General features: G+C 42.7%; 3 protein-coding genes across 14 annotated transcripts in view; 1 reads left to right on the top strand and 2 right to left on the bottom strand.

Annotated features, from left to right (window-relative positions):
* Positions 1 to 12,378, bottom strand: part of LOC108023417 (palmitoyltransferase ZDHHC8) — a 34,379-nt gene extending 22,001 nt beyond the window's left edge. For 5 of the 7 annotated variants that reach the window (XM_050890578.1, XM_050890576.1, XM_050890577.1 and 2 more), the window contains exon 1: positions 10,614 to 12,378. In XM_050890578.1, the coding sequence (XP_050746535.1) occupies positions 10,614 to 10,705 (92 nt within the window). In that variant the 5' untranslated portion in view covers positions 10,706 to 12,378. The remainder of the gene's footprint in view (positions 1 to 10,613) is intronic. The other 2 variants (XM_050890581.1, XM_050890580.1) reach the window with 1 other exon arrangement.
* A 776-nt stretch (positions 12,379 to 13,154) lies between these two features.
* Positions 13,155 to 15,746, top strand: LOC108023731 (B-cell CLL/lymphoma 7 protein family member A). Its single transcript, XM_017093368.3, has 2 exons — positions 13,155 to 13,810; positions 14,684 to 15,746. Exons 1-2 carry the CDS (start codon positions 13,465 to 13,467, stop codon positions 14,800 to 14,802), a joined length of 465 nt encoding a protein of 154 aa, XP_016948857.1. The 5' UTR covers positions 13,155 to 13,464; the 3' UTR covers positions 14,803 to 15,746.
* Positions 15,747 to 16,469: 723 nt separating this feature from the next.
* LOC108023338 (low-density lipoprotein receptor-related protein 2) overlaps positions 16,470 to 21,321 on the bottom strand; it is a 142,872-nt gene continuing 138,020 nt past the window's right edge. For all 6 annotated transcript variants that reach the window (XM_044093309.2, XM_044093310.2, XM_044093308.2 and 3 more), the window contains exons 13-15: positions 19,130 to 21,316; positions 18,798 to 19,045; positions 16,470 to 18,320 (exon numbers count right to left, since the gene is read on the bottom strand). In XM_044093309.2, the coding sequence (XP_043949244.2) occupies positions 18,100 to 18,320; positions 18,798 to 19,045; positions 19,130 to 21,316 (2,656 nt within the window). In that variant the 3' untranslated portion in view covers positions 16,470 to 18,099. The remainder of the gene's footprint in view (positions 18,321 to 18,797; positions 19,046 to 19,129; positions 21,317 to 21,321) is intronic.

The following is a 21,321-nucleotide window of genomic DNA, read 5'->3' on the forward strand; positions in this document are numbered from 1 at the left end:
TATGGATCTATTTCAGACATATACAAATTGAATATACCCCTATGAGTTTTTCCATTTCATTGGCCCACTCTAAGCAGTTGGACATAATTTATCCACAGGTAAAAATAAAAATGTGCCAGTTTTTTCAGATGGTTTTTGCTTCTTTTAGCCGTCTTTATACGCAATTATTGGGGAATCTTCTCCTCTACAAAAAAAAGCATTTAGAGTGTGGAGCGACAGGTGTGGGTGGGACTGGGAAATTTGCACTCACACACCCAACCACTCAACAGAAGAGCACAAACGAAATGTAATAACAACTTGGGGCAACTTTTTGGACTAGAAAAGTGGGGGAAGCGACGCGGAGAGGAGGGGCAGGGAAGTCTCGAGTTACCAGGAGATTGGAGATTGGGGCCAAAGCGGGATAATCAGGCAAAAGGGCGGAGACGTCTCCCAGATCCCATTTTATGACTTTTTTAATAGCTGTCTATGGCAAGTCCTTCAGTTTGTCATGCGCCCTGTCAAAAAATTTATGTAACTTGGCATGAGGGCGGGGGAAGCCAAAAAATTGATTTTCCCCATGGGCAAACCGAAAAATTGGTTTGGAAAATTTCTAATTTGTTTTTGTTGCTTGGCCAAGGTCGAGTAAAAAATGCTAAAGAATTTTTTAGGCATATGGAAACGCAAATATCCACAGTTGGCATGACATGGGGTCTTCCGTAACCCAATTTTTTGTCTGCTTTTCTAGCGCTTCTCTCAAAGTTTGTTTATTTTCAGTGCGAGTTCGCCTGCTTTTGTTACAAAATCAACGCTTGAGGTAAATGTATTTGGGAGCAACAATGAAAACATCAAAAGAATTGCCAAATCGAGAAGCAAATTTAATTTAATTGATTAATCTGGAACACATTTCTCGAAGATTTGATTTTCTTCTTTGTATTACTCTCTTGATTTGGCTAAAAATGGTACGGATGGAGCAGTATTAGCAGTAGTATTTGAAATGTTGTACTTTCAATGATTTCATAAATATTTGCCATGCTATCTCCAGTGCGTTATCACCCACATTTTCCACACCTAATCTTTGTTACTGGCTAAAATTGCTTGCCAAACCAGTTACATGCCTTTACGCCCAACGCCAACACTAGTTAAAGGGACAGAGTTCGGGTTCGAAATGTGAAACTGTGAATTCCCAATCGATTGATTGATAAAATCAGGATCTGTCGCATCCGTAGAGCCCCCTCCCTTTTCACAACGAGATTTTGGGGCATAAAACGGAATATTCTGCTCATGAAAGCAAACTTTTTTGGCTTCTTTAATCTGGTTTTCTTTTTTATATATATATTTTTGGGTGTTTCCTTTTGGGCCCTCTTTTTGGGCATTTTGTGCGTATTTATGAGGGACCGAGTGAAATTAAATTTGGATGGATGGCCTCTAGGGCGTATGCGTAATATGTTTGAGTGCATGCGTATACGTAATGCGTTGTGTGTGTTGGAGAGTGGCAAACAAATTTTGTGCGTTTGTTTGCCAACTAAAAATATACTTGTCCCCTTCGATGTCGACATTTTCACTTTGTTTTCCCCCTGATTTCCATGATGACATGTTCCCAGCCCCGTGCTTTCCGTCCTGATCTTTTTCGCTTTGCCAAAAGTTTCTGAAACTTTGCGTGAAAATGTGCCTAATTAAAAATTTTAATTAATATTTCAAAAAGAGCTGCACAAAGGGTCGAAAAAATAGGTAAAACAGTGAGAATCAAATCGGAAATAGGCATCCAGCGGGAAATTATTGGTCTGAAAACAAACGTCAACATGATGGCCACTTAATCCGTTCAATAAACAGTTGAGTGATAAAAAATTAACGCTTTTTCCGTATGACTGTTTGCTCCGTTGTCTGGCCATGAGAAAAACAAACCGAACTCAATGGGAAATTTACAAACGGAGTTCATGCGGCCATGCCTTCACATATATGCGGAATAAATCATGGCAAAAGTCAGAAAAACACTGGAAAAGGGCTCGGAAGGGTTAGCGGCATTGACATTGGTCCACAAAGGGTTAAGAGCAGCAGGCATTATTGCCAATGAGTAACTGCTAAATGCAACGTTGCCAATTCAATTTTATCGATTTCCTTAAAGAAGAAAACGCCGGAAAACTACCTATTCCTCAGCTCTTTAACTATGCACTGCAAGAAACGAGAGTGGAGAGAGTGGAATAATATCTCAAAGAGAGCTGGTATATCATTTTTATAGCTTCAACTTTACATGAAACTTAAGTGCATAAAAGATTTTCTCAGATTATATTGTACAAAGTTTAAAGTCCTAAAAAAGTTAATTTTACCTACAAAACTTTTTCTGCATTTCCCAATTATTTCTTCCCCTTCGAGTTTTTGCGGGTGCAGAGTTAAACATTTTGCAGACTAAAGTTGAGGGTGGATATATATATATAGCCAGGCACAACAACAATGGTGGCAATAACCAAATGGCATAACAACAAGAACAACGTACATTTCGAGCAGCATTCAAATGACACCCGTACCTATGATGAACCAGATGCGTAGTCAAGGGGGTTTCTGATATCTACACACGAAGGTTTTGTAGTGTATGCAAAACGTTTGCCGCTAGAATTATTTGTTTTACAAAAGTACTAAAACATACTACTTTGCAATACTATAAACCTTTTTTAAACCAATTTTTCAACACTGTTTTGTTAAGATGCGTTATTTTATGTTGTATAATTTATATTTAATATATAATTAAAATATTTAGGCATAAATTTCGTTAGGACGCAGTTGTTTACTTTACATTATTTTTGTTTTCAAATACCATAAAGTACGATAATACTTTTCTAATTGTTCAACACTGTTTTCGTTAGGATGCAGTATTTCCTTTTAGACCCCTTGGACCAGAAACTAGGTACGCCACTGCCCATAAAAAATTGAAAACAGGAAGTGGGTGGAGTGGGCGGCTGGTGGCTCAAGGAGGCGTGGCAATGGCACCCGGCTCAGCTCACCTCGCTGAATTTGCTTTTCCTTCTAGTTTGGCAGCTTCTTCTGGCCGTTTTCCTCGTTTTTCGTTATTTATTTTATTTTATTTTTTGCCTGCTTCTGACATTTGTTTGTGCTTAGTTTTGCTTTTTCCCTTTGGTACTTTTCTTGCCTCGGCTGCTTTTTGCACATTGCTTTTTAAGGCAATGGCCGGCGGATATTATCAACAACACACTGCAAATGCTATTGTTATTATTGTTATTATTATTTATCAGGGCGACGACGGCCTCAGAAATTTATTTTCATTAACAAGTTGGACAGACAAAAAGTAAAAATAAAAATAGAGAACAAGACCCGGAGCCAAAGCCATAACTCGAGTCCGGCAGACAAAGGGAAGAGCTGAACTGAAAAAGTAGTAAAACGAAAATAAAACCACTCATGTGTGGGCAATCGTTTCCAGGAACTCCAGTAGCAGTGACTTTTATTTGTCATTAGTTTTCATCAAATTTCTGCTGCTGTTAAGCAGAGTGTTATGATTAATCCAGTGGATTTTTCGAAACACATTTGGAGATTGGGAAATGAGCGCATTACTAAAATATTTCAGCAGCTAGCTAAAGTATTTAATCAAATTGTGTGTTTCTGGGCATCGACATCCTCTCTTCACTACTCAAAGTGATTTAATTGCCCTCACTCAATTAGACTCTTTTCGGGTGGCCAAAATGTTTACAAAACTTACTAAATACTTAAGCGAACATCCGCAAACCAAATTATAGAAGTGATTTACAAACTAGTTCAGTGCGTTTAGCCCTGAGACTAAGCACATAAAATGCAACTGGCAGGCAATGGCATTAGGTTCGGGCCGATTATATGTCAAAGGTAAACACATTATCCCTCTCACAGTGATTATAAACATGAAACTACACATATTAATTGGAGTGTGCGTTTGGAAACACATCAAGGCTGCTGAATATATGTTATGGTACTGGTATTTATAGCATATATTGTTGCTGTTGTGGTCGGCTGCGAAGGTTAAAAGGCAAAATGTAGAAAGCTACACAGAGAAAAATGGGGAAACAAATGGCTAGCTGCTCAAAACAGTCGGTCTTTCAGCTGTGTGCCTTGTTTTGAACAAGTTACAAGTGAAAAGCCGAAAAAAATACAGATATTTTTGTTAAAATTTCTACTACCTATTTTTCGACCAAAAAAACGTAGTTTTTTGGCCATAATTTTGCGAATTAATGGATGTTGGAATGCCATATTCTGTTGAGCTCGCTATTTAATTTCCAATCGATTGGTTTGATTGGTTTAAACCTGAAAACTTAAATTTTTGATATATTTTCTCGAAAACTCCTGATATAAACCCTTTCCATAACTACAAAACTTAGTAAAAAAAAAAGAAAAATAAAAAAAGTATCCGCAAAAGTGACAGGGATTGATAGCCTAGGTTGTTAGCTGCTCAAAACAGTCTTTCAGCTTTGCAGTTCGTTTTGAACGAGTTGCGTTATTAATAAACCGAAAACTTGACTATAAGTTTTTGTCAAAAAGTCTTATATCTTTTTGCGGACCAAAAACACAACTTTTTTGGCAATCATTTTGCCAAATAAAGTCGGAAAAGGGAATCTCAAGCATCTTTGACCCAGTAATTAAATTCTGAATCGATTGGCGTTTTAACCTGGAATCTTTTTTTTGACCAATTTTCTCAAAAAAAAACTTTCAATTAAAAGTATAAATAGGGAACTACATTTTCTTCCTGTGCAGATGTAAAACTGTGTAAAACATGAGTGGGCGTTGCTCAGGTGCAGCACAGCTGCAATCGAGTTGGAATTTATGTATAATTTACATCGCGTGGTTGCCACAAATTCGATTCAATTAGAAAACGCTCATGGAAAATGCTGACAGGCCATCAAACGTGCGGGAAGCGAGGGGAAGGCAAAATCAAAGAAGCCAAGGCCGTTTGTTCAGCATCAAAGCCAAAGAGTGGGTGGCCCGGTCTGTGTGGGCGTGGCTGACACAGGTCACGACCTGGCTAAAACACACACAGGCACGGCGTGGAAATGGCTTTTGTTCATGGAACATGATTAACATAAAATTAAACGATCCAAAGAAAGAGGCGATTGTCGGGGCTCCCAGTAAATTGCTTTGAACCACCTGCTGTCGCATAACTCCCCCTTTTAATATTCCCCTTCCCCTTTTTAACATTTATTAGATGCCCCAGCTGTACCTATAAAAATATATGTTTTCACGTTGGGAAAATATACATTCATATATATAGAAGAAGGAAACATAAGCTAAACCCTAAAAAGTATTTTTGTGAAATAATCTGTAATAAATCATCTCTATATAATCCACAGCCACGTATTATCATGTTCTCTGTACACCCTCCACCCCAGCTTTCCCCATCACAAGTGTCGCCTAATTGCTGGCGAAAAGAAAAACTTTGTTTATTATAATTAGTGGACAAATAAACAGAAAATCCCAAATGAGTGGTGGGTGTTCGAGTGTTTTCCTTTTCGGAGGGGGTGCAGCAAGGGGCCGAGAATCCCACAAGGAGAAAATAAAAGCCATACCAAATGAATATCTCAAGTGGATTCGAGTGAAGAAATAGACGGAATCTTGGGAAAACGGACCAAATACACCGGCAAACAACCAAGAACATTGTGTGGTCAAAACTATAATAGCACAGTTTTACCTTAGTATTTTTGTACCGCCTATTTTGGTATTAAAAGCCTTTAACTGCACCTACTAGGGTTGGGCGAACGCCCAACGCCCAAAAATCGAGCACTTTGACAGTAGATAAAGGCCACCGTCGGTGTTTTAAATTCTATAGCAATGAAAGAAAATAAAGAGTTATGAATTCCTTAAAAACTAGTTTATTTAATTTTAAATCCATCGATAGTATCGATAGTGCTATCGATCGTTTTGCGAACGCCACAATCCCCGAAGCTTACGCTTTCCGTTCGAAAAAGTTCTTGATGCTCAGTGTAAGTGCCAGTAATAAGCAATGAGTAAAATGAATGAAGAAAATCAAATTCCGGCGACCGCTGGGACAGAGTGGAGGAAAATGTGTGCGGGACGGCTCTGCTCCAGCTCTACAAGTAAGCAAGCTGGGCACGGAAAAAAGTAAACGTAGTCCTTGAAATGCTTTTAACACAAATTACAAACAACATTTAATTGGGTCGAGTGCTGGGGCTTTCCAGAGGCCTTGCTGAGCTCAACTTTGCTGACCGAAAGCGGTTCCTTTTGCCAGCATTCGTTCTCATTCTCCACTTATCTCCGTCCTGCGGCTATATATTTTTTATTAAAATACTTATTCGGTGAATGACTAAACTGAGTTTATCTCCTCTGTGTCCGCTATAACCTTTCCACACTCCGCCACTTTCCACCCCTTTATTCCGCTTTTCTCGCATTTTCCGCCACCTGCTAAATTTTCTTTTGATGAAAGTTGTCAGAGCAACAAAACGGAATTTATTTACTTGAAAACTGTGTACATAAAGTCACTTTCACTTGGCGAAGTCAACCCCTTTTCCGGGACGTTTTCCTATAATTATCTAGCTCCTTTTTTATCGTTTAGCTCTTGGCAAATCTTTGGCAAGGGAAGTTGGTTAGTTCCATGTTTGATTTAATAGCTTTATTTATATTCCTTAAAGTATCCTGTTCTTTATTTAATGAGCGCCAGTTCTAAGTCATATGTATGTGTTGATCCCATGAATTTGTATAAGCAAATTCGGTGTTAGAACCCAAGAAGTCCCATTCTTCCGTGTGTGAAACGGGTGGATTGGGTGGGTGGAATGGGCGCTACGGGGGTGGTATGGGGTGGGTGATATGGAAGCGTAGGGGCTTGAAAACTTGACGACAAAAACAAACGCAAACGCAAACAGAAAAAGCGAAACAGCGAAGCAGCGAGGAATAATCATCACTCTGAGTGGTGCGGCTTCTAGAATTTCAATGAGGGGCGGTGGGTGGGTGGTGCTGGGCGCGGAGGTGGGTGGTCGACGGCCGCTAGTGGGGGTGCGTGGGTGGCTAAAACTATTGTCCGAGCTGTTGTTGTGACGCATTTGTTTTGCCGTAGTTTTTATCGTTGGCGCTTCCCTTTTTCCGGTTTTTTTTTTGTTGTTATGTAGCAACAGTTTTGTTGTCGCTTTGCCCTGCCATGTTTTACTTAATTTTATTTTTATTCCCCGATTCGGTTTTTGTACTTTTTTTTCGGCGACAGTAACAAAGGCAACCTGTGGCATTGAGTGGGAGAATAAAATAAAGAAAACCCATAGGTATGTATAAAAAGCGAGGGCAGGCGAAAGGGGAAAAACTAGCCATAATGAAATATATATTCCGTAATTGGACTTTTGCCCAACCGACCCGAACGAACCTCCTTATCCGAATTTCCCACTCCACCCCCCATATCAGATGACGTTGCTGGCTAATCAAACAAAAGCAGAGAACTATACGAGTACACTGCGGAAACGATAAGTCATAAGTCATTCAAGCTGACGGGGATTACCGGGTTCTAGAAAAAATGTAACATTCACTGGAAAGTTTGGGATCTCGGACAAAACATCTTAGCAATGTAACCGCCTTTCAATGCCCCTTATTTAAAAAAGATTGAACAAATATTCGAGTTCCCAGAATCACAATTTCTTGACTCTTAAGGCCACACATTTCATAGATCTGGAAAATATTTAATATTTTTAATTACTTCAATATACTCATTTACATCATACTTACACGTTTTCGCTGAGCAATACTAACGCCATAAAAAGTGATTAAACGAAGAAACACATTCCACTTGCCACATTCACATATCCCCACCATATGTTGCATGGCCCGCCATTTTCCTCAGTGTACTGGGCTGGTCTAAGCTGGTTTCTGAACCTAGGCGATATTTAATACGCCTGCCGCGTGCCCAAAACTTCAGATAACAACAAAGCACAAAGGGAGGGCATAATTAAATAAACAAATTCCCAAACTAGGCGGCAGGGGAGAGTGCAAAACTCAAGTGTCGCCGCAAGAGCCAAGTGAAAATGGAAAGTGGGCAGGAAAGGGAAAGGGCGGCAGGGGCGTGGCTCTTCTCCAGTGACTGCGAATTACTCACCAGGCTAAAACAAAGAGCCAGTCAGCACCAGCATAGATAAGTGTAACAAAGGGAAACCCGAAAAAGCCAAAGCAAGAGCAAAGGTAGAGGAAAAGTGCACCTCGAGAAATACTACCCATTAAGGTAATATTGGAGATTTTTATAAAATTTCTGAGAAATTATATCCTTGTTTCTGTTGAAGAACTAAAAAGCTCTTAGTACATAGTACATACCCCATTTTCATTGGGAAATTATATAATAATATTTTTTGTAAACCATATTTTCTGTTCTGTTTTTAAAATGAATGTTATAATTGATAAGACTTAATGTAATATTTATTTAGTATACCCATTTGATTGGAGATTTTGTATAAAATGTGTTGGATATCGTATCATCAGTTTTGTTGGATAGCTGAATACGCTTCGAATCATAACTCTACTTATAATATTTATGTAATATTCCTATTTATTTGCATATACTGTATAATGTTTTTTAGATATTATATCTCTGCTCTTACTTAAAAACTAAAAATAAATAAAAAAAAGGCATCGCCTGCATTTCTTTCTGTGTTCCCGAAAAAAGGGTAAGGACTCCCATTCACAGTAGGTGAAGATGGATAAGAACCGAAAAGTCCCTCTGATAATGCTTGAAAAATGGTCCGGACTTGATGAAAAACGAGCAAATGTTAAGCGCAGCAATTGCAGCTGCAATTGGCCACAAGAATTCGTCATTAAACGGACGCAACTGGAAAATCGAGAGGGAAATCCGGGGAAAATGGTTCGGTTCACAGAGAGGAGGGAGGTGGAAACTTGACGCACACAGGGAAGGTGTTCGGGGGTCTGAATCTGACTGCTTAATTGCTATTTTGGTTTCGTTTCATGTGCTAATTGTGCACATGCTATGCGAATTTGTTGCTCCCTTGGCCTTCTCGTCGCCCGAAAAAAAAAGAAAAGTGTTTATGCCATGTGAGATATGACGATGTGGCTGCCTGTCTGTGAGATAACTCGATTTAAAATGAATGAATAACTTAGCTTTGCTCGAATAAAGCCACAAATTGACTACAAAATTAACATATCTTTACTGTTTAACTTAGAGAGTTGTATGAAGACGAGAATATTTTTGTGATTATAAAAACTAAATTAAAAGGTAAATTTACATTAAACTGTAACCACTTTCTAGAATTATTCATGGCATAGACGATTTTTCGATCCAATTCCCCCCGGCATTTGAAAACTAAAATTCTTTTTACGACCAAAATACATGAAAACAATTTGCCAGGGGGAAAAAATGGAAAAGAATGAAAAAACCGCACTGAGCAACTGCAAATTGAGTGCCAAAAAGGGGGGTGCGGGCGGGAAAATGACGACCGAGAGATGACTAAGACAGGAAAATCGAGGAAGAGGGGGAGGGGGAGGGGAAAATGGGGGCCAGACTGGATAAAAACGAGCTGCTGTCCCACATATAATAATGCATTACGGCCCGTCGTTATAATCCACGAAAATGCGAGCAAAATAAATAAAGTGCCGGCGACGGAACTACACACTACAAAAGATGTGGGTGGTAGGCAGTGGGTGGAGGAGTGGGCGGCAGACGAAGGCCGAAGGGTCGTCTTGGATTACGCCACTCCACTCCGAAAGTGCGCGTGTGGGGCTACAGTAAATATTGCCTCAGGCCCATCCAACATTCATGAACTTCTCGCGAACTCAACACAAACTACAAGCTACACATGCAAGAGGTTCCACTTACAGATTGCTCTAGTTCTAGAGTTCTATATTTTGTTATGGGGATTCGCTCAAAACTACAAACTAGACTTCTGAATAATACAAAAACTAAATTCACAGTGACGGATTGCCTCCTGAATAATAAAAATACTAAATTGAAAGTAATGGATTATCTTCTCAAAACTAGTATCTGGTCCCTAGAATACTAAAAATACTAAATGGATATCAAGCTCCAATCCCAGATACTGTATTAACGTCAGATGCTAAAAAATAATCTATCTATAGTCTTAAATATATGTGGAGAATTTGGAAATTTAAAATGACGGATTGTCTATTGAATAATAAAAATACTAAATTCAAGGTGACGGATATTCCTCTCAAAACTAGAAATATACTACTTGAATAATCAAAATACTATATTCAGTTTAGGCTCTAATTCCAAATACAACAATATTTTCGGGTACGGAAAATACTCTTTTTCAGGGGTGTCACAGAACCAATAATGCCTTTATAATTAGATCAAATCAACTCGGAACACACGCAAAACTCTATAAATTCTGTGCTATCAATGGATTTATTGGTTGCCTGTGGCCCCTGTTTATTTTTAGATAACATCCTTGTTATTTTGTAACTTTTTTATATACAGGTACATCTGTTTGTAGGTCAGTAACTTGATGTTTCTGCTACTATAACACTGTTTATACCACTATTTTTTTAGAACACAACTGTACTTAAAATGCAGTATAAAACCTGGCAAAATCACTTACAGATAGTGGCTCATTAAGATAGTGTATAGTCATTTTAAAAATGCATTTCAATTATTTTAGTTCATTGGCGTGGGGGCAAGTAAATGTGGAGAAAGTGGTAAAACTTACGGATAGAAGAAGAAGAGACATGTGGTCAAAAGCAGTACAATCCAGGCGAAAGTCGCAGGAATGTAGCGCGTTTTCACATCGCATTTGGGCATTTTCCTATTTTCCTATTTGTTGGTACGCTTGTTGTGGTTGTTGTTGCTGCAGTCTCTCGTTTATTGCTGTTTTGTTGTTGTTGCTCTTGGCCAATGTTGTTGCGATGTTGTTTCTCCTCCCTTGCTGTTGTTGTTGTTGTTGTTGATGTTGCAATGTCGTTGACCGTTTTTCTCTTGGCAATGAAATGCGTTTGGTTGTTGTTGTTGCTGTTGCCGCCGATGATGCTTTTGTTGTTATTGCCGCTTGATGACGTTTCTTGGCTTGGCTTTCTCTCTCTCTCTCTTCCTCTCAGCGTGTTTTTCTTTTGTTTTTAGTGGGGAGGGGGCGGGCCGGAGAGAGAGGGGTGGCGGGGGGCTGGGGGCAACGAGCGAGACGGCGAGACGAAGCGGCGACGCGTGAAACGGGATCGGCGACGTCGGCAGCGGCAGCGACGCCGGCAGCGCGGCTTGCAGATTCGCGGGAAACGGAAAACCGGGAAAATCGGGGGAAATTCAGCTTCGACTTTTCAAAGTTCTGGCTTCGGAAGCGGCTGCTATTTTCGGATTTCAAAAGTTAAAATTTAATTAACCAGCTTAGGCACACATTAAAAAATCACCACTTGGTTGCACTCAAAAAAATAGGTTGACTCTCACATTTTCGATTTGCTATAAAAACAAGCAGGCACACTCGCATTTCATAAAAGAAAATACCTGAAAGAAATCATACCAATTTTATTAATTTATGTCACCCATTTTTCGACCGATTAGAATTTGGAAAAGGGTTTTGAGAATATATTTTCGCACCGATTACAGACAAACGATAATATCAAAAACAAATCTGGCGTATTACAGTGTTGTACTATATCTTTTGGGCTTCAGAATTGGACGAGCTATCGGAGGAGATACTAAATAAAATATTTCTGCAATCGAATCACTGCTTTTTAACGCTCTGAGCTTCGGGATAATTTATACCATTTCCTTGCGTTGTTTACTTTGGCTTTGAATTCCTGCCTTTTGAGTTGTTTACTTTGCTTTAAATTTCTACAATTTATTCCAATTTGTTTGCGTTGCCCCCTCCTTTCTCTCTCCCCCTCGCTCTCGGAAAAGAGAGCGATTCTTGTTTTCAGTTTTTCGCAAAATCCTCTCGATCTGGCTGGTAGTATTAGTGCAAGTGTCGGTACTAGCTTACGCACACATTTCGTGATATGATATCGATGTCCAGCCAAAAGAGTAAGATGGGGCCTAATAGATCGTTGGCTTTCCCTGGCTTTTCATACAGCAGTTTTCATTTTCGAGTGCGTTTTCGTTCGCCTTTTTCGCTTTTCCCCACCTTTCTTCGTTCTCTTTTCCGCCGCTTCTTCCTCTTCTTCTGCCTCCTATTGCCCTCTCACTCGCTCGCCTGGCTCTTCACATATACCAACACACACACACAGTCGCACACACGCACGCACGTTGTTGCTGCAACGTTTTTTTGTTTTTTATTTCGGCGTCGCCTGAGATTTCATTTTTTAATTATCGCCACCACTCGCACGCACAGCACACTGCGAACATTTAACTTGGCACTTTTCCGGTCTTGTGCGATTTTTCATTTCATTTCCATGGGCGGCAGGGCGTTCGGATTACGAAAAAATAAATAAAAAAAAAGCGGAGCGTACGCATAATTTTGTCGGGTCGGTCGCAGACTAGAGGTGGGAGATCGTCGATGGGAACATCGATGCTGCGGTGGGCACGTCGGAGAAGGTATCGATGGTCGTAGGCATCGGAAAATATCGATATTTGCGCCGGATACCGATGTTTGACACACATCACTACGCTCTGTTATCGCCTGCTCCCCCATTAACAGAACATCTCTGTTAACTTGAAGTTTTTCCTATCGTTAATTTATAATTTTAAATTAAATAGAAAACTTTGTTATTACCAAATGCGATTTGGATATGTTTATAAGCATATATTTACGTACATATCAAATTGTTGTAGACAATTATAACACTTATTATAAGCCATATTGAGCAAAGGGTTCGCAGTTCTCAGTCAAAAAACAAAAATGCTTTCAATCATACGAGTATTTAGTAAAAGACCCAAAGAATATAAGAATATATAGAATAAAAAAATGGTAATTCTCCTTAGCTGGGGAGTCTGTTTTCCTGCTTACTGATTTTAGCACTTTGATGCATGGCTAAAAAACGTATAAGAAACTAGGCTTTAATCCATTGCTTACAACCAATAACTTGTCTTACCTCTTGCTAAAATTTTCAATTATTTGTCATTTAAAAATTATAATATTGGTCCACTTTTGTTAGGTTTCCCCACACCTCTGTTAACAGGAGAGCAAGACTGTTAGGATTTGAAAAATCGCGGCTTAAATTAGGGATGGAAGAATGACGATAGAAACATGGACGTTGGCGTAGAGGGTAAATGTCGATGTTTAATCGATTATCGATTCATTATCGGTGTGGCCTCGAAAACATCGATGCTCCTCCACCACTACATCACGCCTCCAAATATCGATTGCGTTTTATTTGTTGTAATAATAGTTTTTTGCGAATTTGGCACAAAATCAACGATAATTATTAACCAAAAGGCTAAAAGACCACCGGAACAGCAAGCCACAGTATTATACACCACCCCGAAGGCGCGGGAACAAGGGCGCCAGTGTAAATCAGCCGGAAGTCGCCAAAAACACTTAGCGGCTTTTCGCGAGACGCCGACTTGGCCAGAGGAAAAGCGAGGAAAGCTAGCAAAGCGGGAAAGGCCAGCCCCAACCCCATCGAACTACGGACATGTCGCGCAGCGTGCGGGCGGAGACCCGCAGCCGGGCCAAGGATGACATCAAGCGAGTGATGCAGGCGGTGGACAAGGTGCGCCACTGGGAGAAGAAGTGGGTGACCATCAGCGACACCACCATGAAGATCTACAAATGGGTGCCCATCGCCTCCGCCAGCGAGAAGAAGTCCAAGCTGGAGGCCTCGCCGGGATCGGCCGCTGCCCGGCGACCGCCCACCGGCTCGGGAGTGGCGCCCGTCGGCGGCAGCAAGAGCGACAAGGAGAACTCGCAGAAGGGCACGCCCACGCCACCCCAGATCACGCCCAGCTACCAGGGACTCACCGCCGAGGACTCCAACACCTGTAAGCATGTAGTTCGTAGAGTGGTGCACCTTTTGGGGTGAAATGATAGTAAGACTTATCATACCCATTAGCAGTATGTTCTCAAAGATTTCTCATCAAAGATTTGGTCAAGACCGTGTTGTTTTAGGCCTTAAAAAGCCAACAGTTGTATAGAATGGTAGACGTTTTGAGTTATGCCGGTAGTTTAATATCATTATTATCTTCACATTAGAGATACGGCGAAGATCTTTTAGTTTATTATATCTAAAAAACACAATGCCCTTTGGGACTGGACTACTTTTAAATTGCACATTTTTTATAGAATTTTACAGATTTAAGAATGTTATTATTATTATTATTATTATTATTATTAGATTTTATTCGGACCTCTTGATTAAAGGTCATAAGAAATAGTTTGTATACACCCGTTTTTTACGGAGGTAATTCACAGGTAAACGTTAAGGTTTCACAAAATCGCAAATAACTTAGGTAAACAGGTATTTTTTATTTTTAATTATTATAAAAACGTAGACCTAGATCTTCATTTAAAATTAATTTTTTTAAATCGTATTTTTAATGATACTGGATTGGCTTAAATCATTTTGTTTATAAATCCTTGTTTAACTTATTTTGTGGTAATAAGTCTCCAATATCTCCAGAAAGAGCGGGAAAACAAATGTAAATTCCTAGTTTAGTCTCATAAGATGAAAAGTTTAGTTCAGAATCTTTAGTTCACAGAACACAACACCTCCTTGAAGAAACGACACCCAAAGGGTCACCAACTCGCAGTGTTTGTGTTCAGTCTTGTAACATCTTGTTTACTCTGTCTAATTCATGTGGATTTTCACGAACTTAGCCATCAAAAGAACCATGCTAACACATATCCCTTTGCAGGTTTCTCCGTCGTGTCCGACAGCCAGGGCGCCGACTTCGTGTCTAGCATGCCCTTCTCCGAGGACTCGAACTCGCAGGGCAGCGATGGACCCGTGAAGCGCCTGAAGACGAGCGACTAGCCAAACATTCGCAGCCACAGCGCCAACAGCAGCAGCAGCAACTAACTAAGAGCCCTAGTTAAGTTAGATTAGCCCCGACAGCACCGACGGAGATCGATGTCGCTATCGAAATCGAAAGCGCCAAGATGATGACGAGAGTATCTGCCTCAGCCCAAGACTTAAGCAATTCTCCTACTCTAACTTTATACGACCGGTAGTTTCCTCCGCCGGGAGCCTCATTCAATCATCATCGCGGCGGGGGCAGCTGCAGGTCGATAGGTCCATAGCATTAAGCTCAATTGTAACAACTAACTTATTAGAACACCGCGCGAATCGATTGCAACCGATCCTAGAAAGGATGTGTAATGATGTAAGAGAGGGTTAAGTAAGGAGAGCAGCCACTCTAAATATTGTAAATCGTGTAAAGTTTTTTTCTTTCAATTTCTAAACGATTTGACGTAAAGTAGTGAATGAATAAGTGTGCTAACATTAAGAAAACATTTTTTGTCACACGAAATTGGCTCGAAATCGATTTGCATTGTACTTATCCACAACCCGGATTACCATGTCGGATTTATACGTTTTTCTACGCATTCAGTGAATGCAACCGACTTCGAATCGAAACGTTTAAAAGCGAATAGTGACAGATTCCAGGTTGCGAAAAGATTTGTCAAATCCAGATGAAATTGAAAATGAAAACAAACCCTCGGTAGATATGGATGAACAGCGATAATGCGAAATCGAGCACCTAACCAGTAAACCTCTTCCTAGTATGTATGCCTACCAATAGAAATATGACACTAACTGCCGGCTGGCCACGAAGAACATGATAGATTTCCACTAAACTATCTCTTTGCGTTTATACCTTTTTCATGATTTTCCATTATTGAATGTTTTAATTTTCCTAACTACGATTTTCCCCCCGTATGTATAGTAATAAAAATAAGAGTTTATTCTTTCACCAATATGGGGGAAAAATATTAAACTTGTCAGCATAGCGTCAAAGACTGGCTCATTTTTAAAAATATATGATTGGTGAAAGCCAAGATAGCGTCACGTTTGCGCTCATTTTTTGGGAGTAAAAAAAGTTGTCAAGATAGCGGCACTTTTGGGCCCATTTTAAAAATGATAGATGTCAAGATAGCGGCACTTTTGGGCCCATTTTAAAAATGATAGATGTCAAGATAGCAGCACTTTTGGGCCCATTTTAAAAATGATAGATGTCAAGATAGCGGCACTTTTGGGCCCATTTTAAAAATGATAGATGTCAAGATAGCGGCACTTTTGGGCCCATTTTAAAAATGATAGATGTCAAGATAGCGGCACTTTTGGGCTCATTTTAAAATCATAGATGTCAAGATAGCGGCACTTTTGGGCCCATTTTAAAAATGATAGATGTCAAGATAGCGGCACTTTTGGGCCCATTTTAAAAATGATAGATGTCAAGATAGCGGCACTTTTGGGCCCATTTTAAAAATCATAGATGTCAAGATAGCGGCACTTTTAGGCCTATTTTGAAAAGTGAATTGAGATTGAACAGGCCCCCTTCCTCGTTAATACACTTACCGATCAAAATTCACCGAAATGTGCTTTGTGTTTTTACATTTTTTATGATTTTTCTTTATTGAATGTTTTAGTTTTCTTCATCTTACAATTTTCCCCCCGTATGTATAATAATAAAAAAAAGGTTTACTCTTTCAACAAATAGTTTTTTTTCATTTCATTCGTAGTTTTACTCTTATTATGTTCTGGATTCGTTTTTCGTTATCCATTATGTAGCTTGACATTAAATATACAATTAACTTCACATACAGCGTTGTATATGGCCCGATTGGCGTATACAGCTTTAGTTTCTTTCATCTTTTACTAAAATTTATGCTAAAAACACGCTTAAATGAAGGGAAGCACAGATTTTGCACAGAGAACGAAAATGAAAAAAAATGCACACACATTTCGACTTTCGACGAGAAAGATAAATCATAAGTCATAATACAATTCATAAATCGATGATATAATTAAAAAATAAAATATTTATATATATATATATATTGATGTGTAAAAACACGCGCGACAAGTTTCAACTACACACACAAAACGAAAAAAAAATAGAAAAGCAGATTGGCTTGCGCGAGAACCGAAATATAAAGGTAGAAAGGAAAAGCTACGCTTTTCTTTGTTGCACAGTGTAGGCGGTTGGAGGGGGAGGGGATTGCACGTTTATTTTTTTAATTTTTGGAATGTATTGCGAATATTTTGAATCTCGAAAAGCCCCTACTATCATGAATTCTGGATCATTAGCACTTTCCTGTGTCCTGTCTGTGTGTGTTTGAATAAATAATTAAATTATAATTATCATAAATAGATATACATATACGTATGCATGTGTGGGGAATGCTTGATTTCTATCCTGGTTTTTAGCACAAAAGTGTTCTCTTTCGCTTGTTACATTTAGTTTCACACATTTATATAGTATATATATAATTTGTTGTATAGTTTTTAGCTCGCTTTTTTTTGTTTGTTACGTTTTTTTAGAAAAATATATAGAAATCCTAGCTGGGAATCGTCCCCTAATTGCCTTGTGTATACATATAGATATTTTGTTTTCCGATTTACATACATATATAGTTAATATTGTCATTTAGCTTTCAAAAAAATATACTTTTTGCCTTAATTTTGTTTTTTTTATCCTTTACTGCTTGCTTTTTACAATTCTTCTTTTGCGCAAAAGTATCTCGATTAGCAAAAACACATTAGTTTCACACAAAATACAAAAAAAAAAACAGTAGGCTACAAAAATTGGCTTTACAAAAGTTGCTGTGTGTGGCTCCTAGTGTTTTTTGTTTTGTGTACACTTATAGTTTTGCTTTAGTAATTATTTAATAATATTTGCAACAGTTTTTAGTTGAGTTTCTTTTCTTGTGGGGGGTTGCATATGTTTCTCTGTTTTTGGATATGTTTATTGCCGTCCCCTGCCCCCGAGGACCTCCTCCTAATCCTCCTGCTCATCTCCTAACCTTCCTGTTCGTCCTGCTGCTCTCTGTGAATGGTGGTGTGTGGTTCCCTCTTCTGGGGCCAAGGCTAGACCTTGGTGGTGACCTTGCCAGCGGTGGCTACATGCCAGGATTTGTGATGTTTACTACTAGAGCGTCCCTGTCCCCGCAGGTGATGATGCTCCTGCTGCTGCGGGTGCTGCTGCTCCTTCTTCTCCATGACCAGTCTGTGTTATGTATGCAGCGGATAGGTGTTCTCCGCAAGGTGCGGCCGACGCTGCTGGCGACAGCTGGCCATCGCAGCGGCAGCCGGGTGACGGGCTTGATATCAGCACTCGGACTTGTCCTCCTCCACCAGGAACTGGGTGTCCTTGCCGGTGTCCGCCGAGGGGTCCAGCTCCCTGGTGCGCAGCTGCAGCTGCGGCGACGCCTTGTGCGTGATGCTGCTGGGCGCGATGATCGCCGAGGCGGGCTCCGTGAAGGAGCCGCCCGCATGGTGGCCCATGGCCTTGCCCTTGGCCGACGGCTCGCCCGGCACATCGTAGATGCCTGGAGGAAAAAGGAAAAAAATTCCCGGATTAGACGACATTCATATATTTTATATTTTTTATTTCATTCAATTGGAAGGCAATAGACGACAGGATGACAGCATTTAAAAATACGAGAAGAACACTATAGTCGACAGCCTCGACATATTATGTAAGCTGGCGCTGCCCAAGAATCTCTAGAATCTCTAGAAACCTACTGCTTAAAATCAGCCAGTGCGACTTTTAGGATTCGGCTGTCCAAAACAGTATCTTTTTAAGGTTTAGAGGGCAAGGAAAATAATCCAACCAAAAATAATCAGGCGAAACAATAAGTAAAATCGTCGCAAAAATGAAGTGGTTAAAATCTTTTTATGATTTCAATTAGGCCCAATGGCTTCAAGTTTATCCTAATGCTATTGTGCCTTTGATAGGGGAATCTCATCACCAATCTTAGAAATAGAATAAATAGAATACATAAATTCAAGAGATATGGACTCACCCGAACCGTTGCCCATGCCGGGATCGGCGGTGGTGCCCGACTGCACCGCATCGTACATCGGGTTGGCAAAGTCGCGCGCCTTGTTCGCGTTCACCGTCTGCAGGTTGTAGCCCTCGATGGGCGCCACGTCGCCGGCTCCCGGGGCAGAGGCCCCTGGGAAGCCGCTCTCGCTGAACTCCACGTTCGAGCCGTGGCGGAAGGTCACGCTCTGCGACGAGGTCATCGCCGGCATGCGAGCCAATTTGCCGCTGGAAGGGGAGGAGAAGAAAGAAGGTGGGATCAGGATATGGTAGCCAAATTAAGGCATGGGTCTTGCCAGCTTGGGTACTTACAAGGGTCGCTTCCGGATGACGTACCAGGCGCCGGCGGCGGCCATCATCACCAGCAGGATGACCATGATGGGCACCACGACGGCGGTGACGTTGGCGCCGCCATGGCCGAAGGCGCCCGTGGTGCTCGTCTCGCAGTGCTCTCCGCGGAACTCGGCGAGGCAGTCGCAGACGAGCTCGCCCTGGGCGTCCTCCTTGCAGAGGCCGCCGTTCTGGCAGGGACAGATGCGCGGCGCGGGACGCGGGTGCTCGGCGGCGGCGTTGCAGATCACCTCGGCGGTGCTGCGGTGCGAGGGCGGTGGCCCGGAGGCGTCTGGGCAGGCGCACCGGTGGCCGCCGGGCACCAGGAGGCACAGGTGGGAGCAGGTGGAGTTGTCGCACGGATTGGGCAGCGAGGTGTTGTACCGCTTGTCGTGGTACACCTTCAGGCCGGACGGATTGACGAGGTTGCGATGCAGCACCACCTGCACTCCGCGCCCGAACTTGTCCTGGCGCACCAGCTCCCCGGTGTCGCGGGTCATCCAGAACATGTTGGACTCAAACAGGTCCAGGGACACTGGATGCCTTAGTTGGTCACCCTTCACGATGGCCTTGCGCCTGGAGCCGTCGGCCCGCATCGACTCGATGGCATTCAGCTTGGTGTCCACCCAGTAGATGATGTGATCCTGCGAGTAGTCGATGGTCAGGCCGGCCGGATGGCGGATCAGCTCGGTGATCAGCGGCCGTCGCTTGGACCCATCCATCCAGGAGACCTCGATCTTGGGCGCTGAGCCCGCATCAGACCAGTAAATCCTGCCTAGCTGCGGATTGACGGCTATGGAGGTGGGCACCTCCAGGCCGGCATTCACGATCGACCGGCGATACCGACCATCGGTCTTGGCCACCATCACGCGACCGCGCGGCTTGGAGCCCGTCCTGTCCATTTCGGTCCAGTAGAGATTCGAGGCCAGCCAGTCGACGGCCACAGCCGTGGGCTTGGAGCCGCCCTTCATGTTCAGGTCCTGGGCGAAGCCGATCTTGGCCCGGCCATCGATGGCGTTGACCATGTAGGACCGCTTGATAGTCTTGTCGTAGCTGTCGGCCCAAAAGATGATCTGCTGCTGGGCGTCGTAGTCCAGCGCCTCGATCCTCTTCTCCGCCGCTATCACATCGAACTCCTCGCGCTTCTGGAGATCCAGGCCCCTGATCTCCTGGCCATTGGCGAAGACCAGGACCACGTCCTCCTTCTCGGCCCGGCAGACGCCGCTGGTGCCATCGGTGAGGTGGAAGCCCTCGCGGCAGCTGCACGAGTAGGTGCCGTTGAGGTTGTGGCACTGATGCGAGCACGTGTGCTGCCGCGTGAGGCACTCGTCCACGTCGGAGCACTTCTTCTTGTTGTCGACGGCTATGATGTAGCCGGGATAGCAGGTGCAGATGTAGCCGCCGTCGGTGAGGTTGTGGCAGTGGTGCTGGCACCCGCCGCGGTTCTGCTCCGAGCAGCTGCTGGTGTGGTGGCAGCCCAGCTCGTCGCTGGCGTCGCCGCAGTCGTCGGAGAAGTCGCACACCTGGGAGCGCTCGATGCAGTGCTTGTTGGCGCACTGGTACTGGGTGTACTGGTCGCAGGGCTTCTGCTTGCTGGCGCAGAGGGTCATGTTGTTCTCGTCGCTGCCGTCGCCGCAGTTGTCCACCCCGTCGCAGATCTGGTAGCGGGCCACGCATCGGTGGTTGGAGCACTGGAAGCGGCGGAGGGTGTCGCAATTGAAGTCACTGCAGACGCTGGGATCCTCGTCGCTGCCGTCGCCGCAGTCGTCGGTGCCGTCGCAGAGGTCGGAGAGCGAGACGCACAGGTTGTTGTTGCACTGGAAGCGCGATTCCGGACAGTAGCGACCGCCGGGGAAGCGCGGCGGACAGCCCACCTCGTCGGACATGTCGCGGCAGTCGCGGTCTCCGTCGCACCGGAAGTAGGAGGCAATGCAGTGGCCGGAAGCGCACTGGAACGTGCCGTTCTTGCACTGATAGCCCTCGCAGTGCATTTCGTCCGAGTTGTCGCCACAGTCGTCCTCGTGGTCGCATTGCCACCTGGACGAGATGCACTTGCCGTTGCCGCAGCGGAACTCCGATTCAGAGCACTCCCTGTAGCGGCCCTTGCACACCGCCTCGTTCTCGTCGCTGGCATCGCCGCAGTCGTCCGCGAAGTCACACATCCATTGCCTGGA

This window comes from Drosophila biarmipes, chromosome X, assembly GCF_025231255.1.
Source record: "Drosophila biarmipes strain raj3 chromosome X, RU_DBia_V1.1, whole genome shotgun sequence".
In the NCBI taxonomy this organism is placed as follows: Eukaryota; Metazoa; Arthropoda; class Insecta; order Diptera; family Drosophilidae; genus Drosophila; species Drosophila biarmipes.

Bases quoted from the DNA above. Each gene is read 5' to 3' on its own strand.
- LOC108023731 (XM_017093368.3), top strand. From the start codon at position 13,465: ATGTCGCGCAGCGTGCGGGCGGAGACCCGCAGCCGGGCCAAGGATGAC. The intron at 13,811-14,683 runs GTAAGCATGTAG...ATCCCTTTGCAG, and splicing joins CGCCGAGGACTCCAACACCT to GTTTCTCCGTCGTGTCCGAC.